We start from the raw sequence: 1,394 nt of genomic DNA on the forward strand, positions 1-1,394 counted from the left end.
GGCAAGTGAGGACAGTTGTAGCGGACTGCCGGACAATATCGTCTATGAAAGGATGTGTTCAAAGTCGTTAGTTTCTCCACTTACTTGCAGGTTACGGTTGGGCGTACGAAAACTGGAGACACGGTATGAACAAAGCTGAATGACAGATTCGTCATTTTCACATATGTGTTTGGTAAACGTCCGGTTAGGAAACTACAATACGCGATGTTCACTGAGATAATCAACGTTATGTATGGGCTGGGCAAAATACGGTTAAACTCGGCATAAGAATTGTGAAAACTGTTCCGGAGCCCACTACTGGTTTCGGTCTCCTTCACTCTCATCAGCTAGGTGTTATCCAAGTGTTTCCATCAATATCACAAACGAGAGATCCAGATTGGTTTCCGGTAAAATTAGCTTATTTTGCAAATGCCTGTATAACTCATTTGGAGGATACGTTAGTCCAATTGACGCAAGTTTGCCCAATGAACTTCGAGTGTTAACTGTAGGTGTTTCTATCAGATTTCCGGTCAAGTCGAACCATGCACATCAAGCGGCCTTCATTGATATATGGGAAGAATCACCTGAAGATTTTCCCACCTTGATTGGAAGACGAAAAGGTGGGAGGCGATCTTTTTAAAATCACATGCATGCAAAACTGATAGTCCTGGAATCCAGACCTACCTGCTTCTTAGAAATACGGTCTCTTGAATTAACTCATTTTCGTACCATGGAAAGGACTCAATTAGCAGGGCTTTCTGAAACCAGGTATATCGGTCGGCGTATTCTGCGTTGAATGTGAGTCGTACCACTGGTTGGTTAGCGTGCCACAGCTCTAACATTACGCGTCGATATCTTCCTACCGTCCACTGATCAAATTCAACATGTTTGAACCACTGTGCATCCATTTGGTTTGTAACAATCGGTGCGGTGTATAAGTTGACTAAACTATGCCCCGAACTGGCGCGCACTGAAAACATGAGGATCGCGCCATCGTGCATGGCAACATCCTGCCAGGTTGAGGCCGTCGCTACGTTCGTCGCAGCCGGTGATACTGGTGTGGGCGAAATTGGTACGCTATTGGAAAACTGGTTGACGCTGGACGACCGTTCCGCTTTCCCCGTAACCGCTTCTAAGAACGCCTCAATGAAGGCCGCAGAAAAGTGATTATCGATTCCTTGCGCATTTACTGGTGGATGTTGCAGCTAAAAAAGAACGTCAATGTGAACCATTACCACTCATCCTCTTGGTGAGGAAGAGCTCATTGGGCAAAAGTGGCAGGCTAACAATACACTTTTCTAAGAATAGCGGCGTAGTGAGTTTAGCCACTGCGTATGGAACAGAACACACTGGAGAATACTAAATGACCCTTTGTGGAGGAAGTTCTTGTTTTGCCAGGAAATAGTGTTGCTGAT

At 45.3% G+C, this 1,394-nt stretch overlaps 1 protein-coding gene across 1 annotated transcript; it reads right to left on the reverse strand.

Annotated features, from left to right (window-relative positions):
* Positions 1-665: 665 nt before the first annotated feature.
* T265_15938 (hypothetical protein) lies at positions 666-1,184 on the reverse strand (the record flags this gene model as incomplete). The annotated part of the gene is made up of 1 exon (XM_009179374.1): positions 666-1,184. A coding segment is annotated over one exon (519 nt), but the record flags the coding sequence as incomplete, so codon positions are not given.
* Positions 1,185-1,394: the final 210 nt, after the last annotated feature.

This window comes from Opisthorchis viverrini, assembly GCF_000715545.1.
Source record: "Opisthorchis viverrini unplaced genomic scaffold opera_v5_2127, whole genome shotgun sequence".
In the NCBI taxonomy this organism is placed as follows: Eukaryota; Metazoa; Platyhelminthes; class Trematoda; order Opisthorchiida; family Opisthorchiidae; genus Opisthorchis; species Opisthorchis viverrini.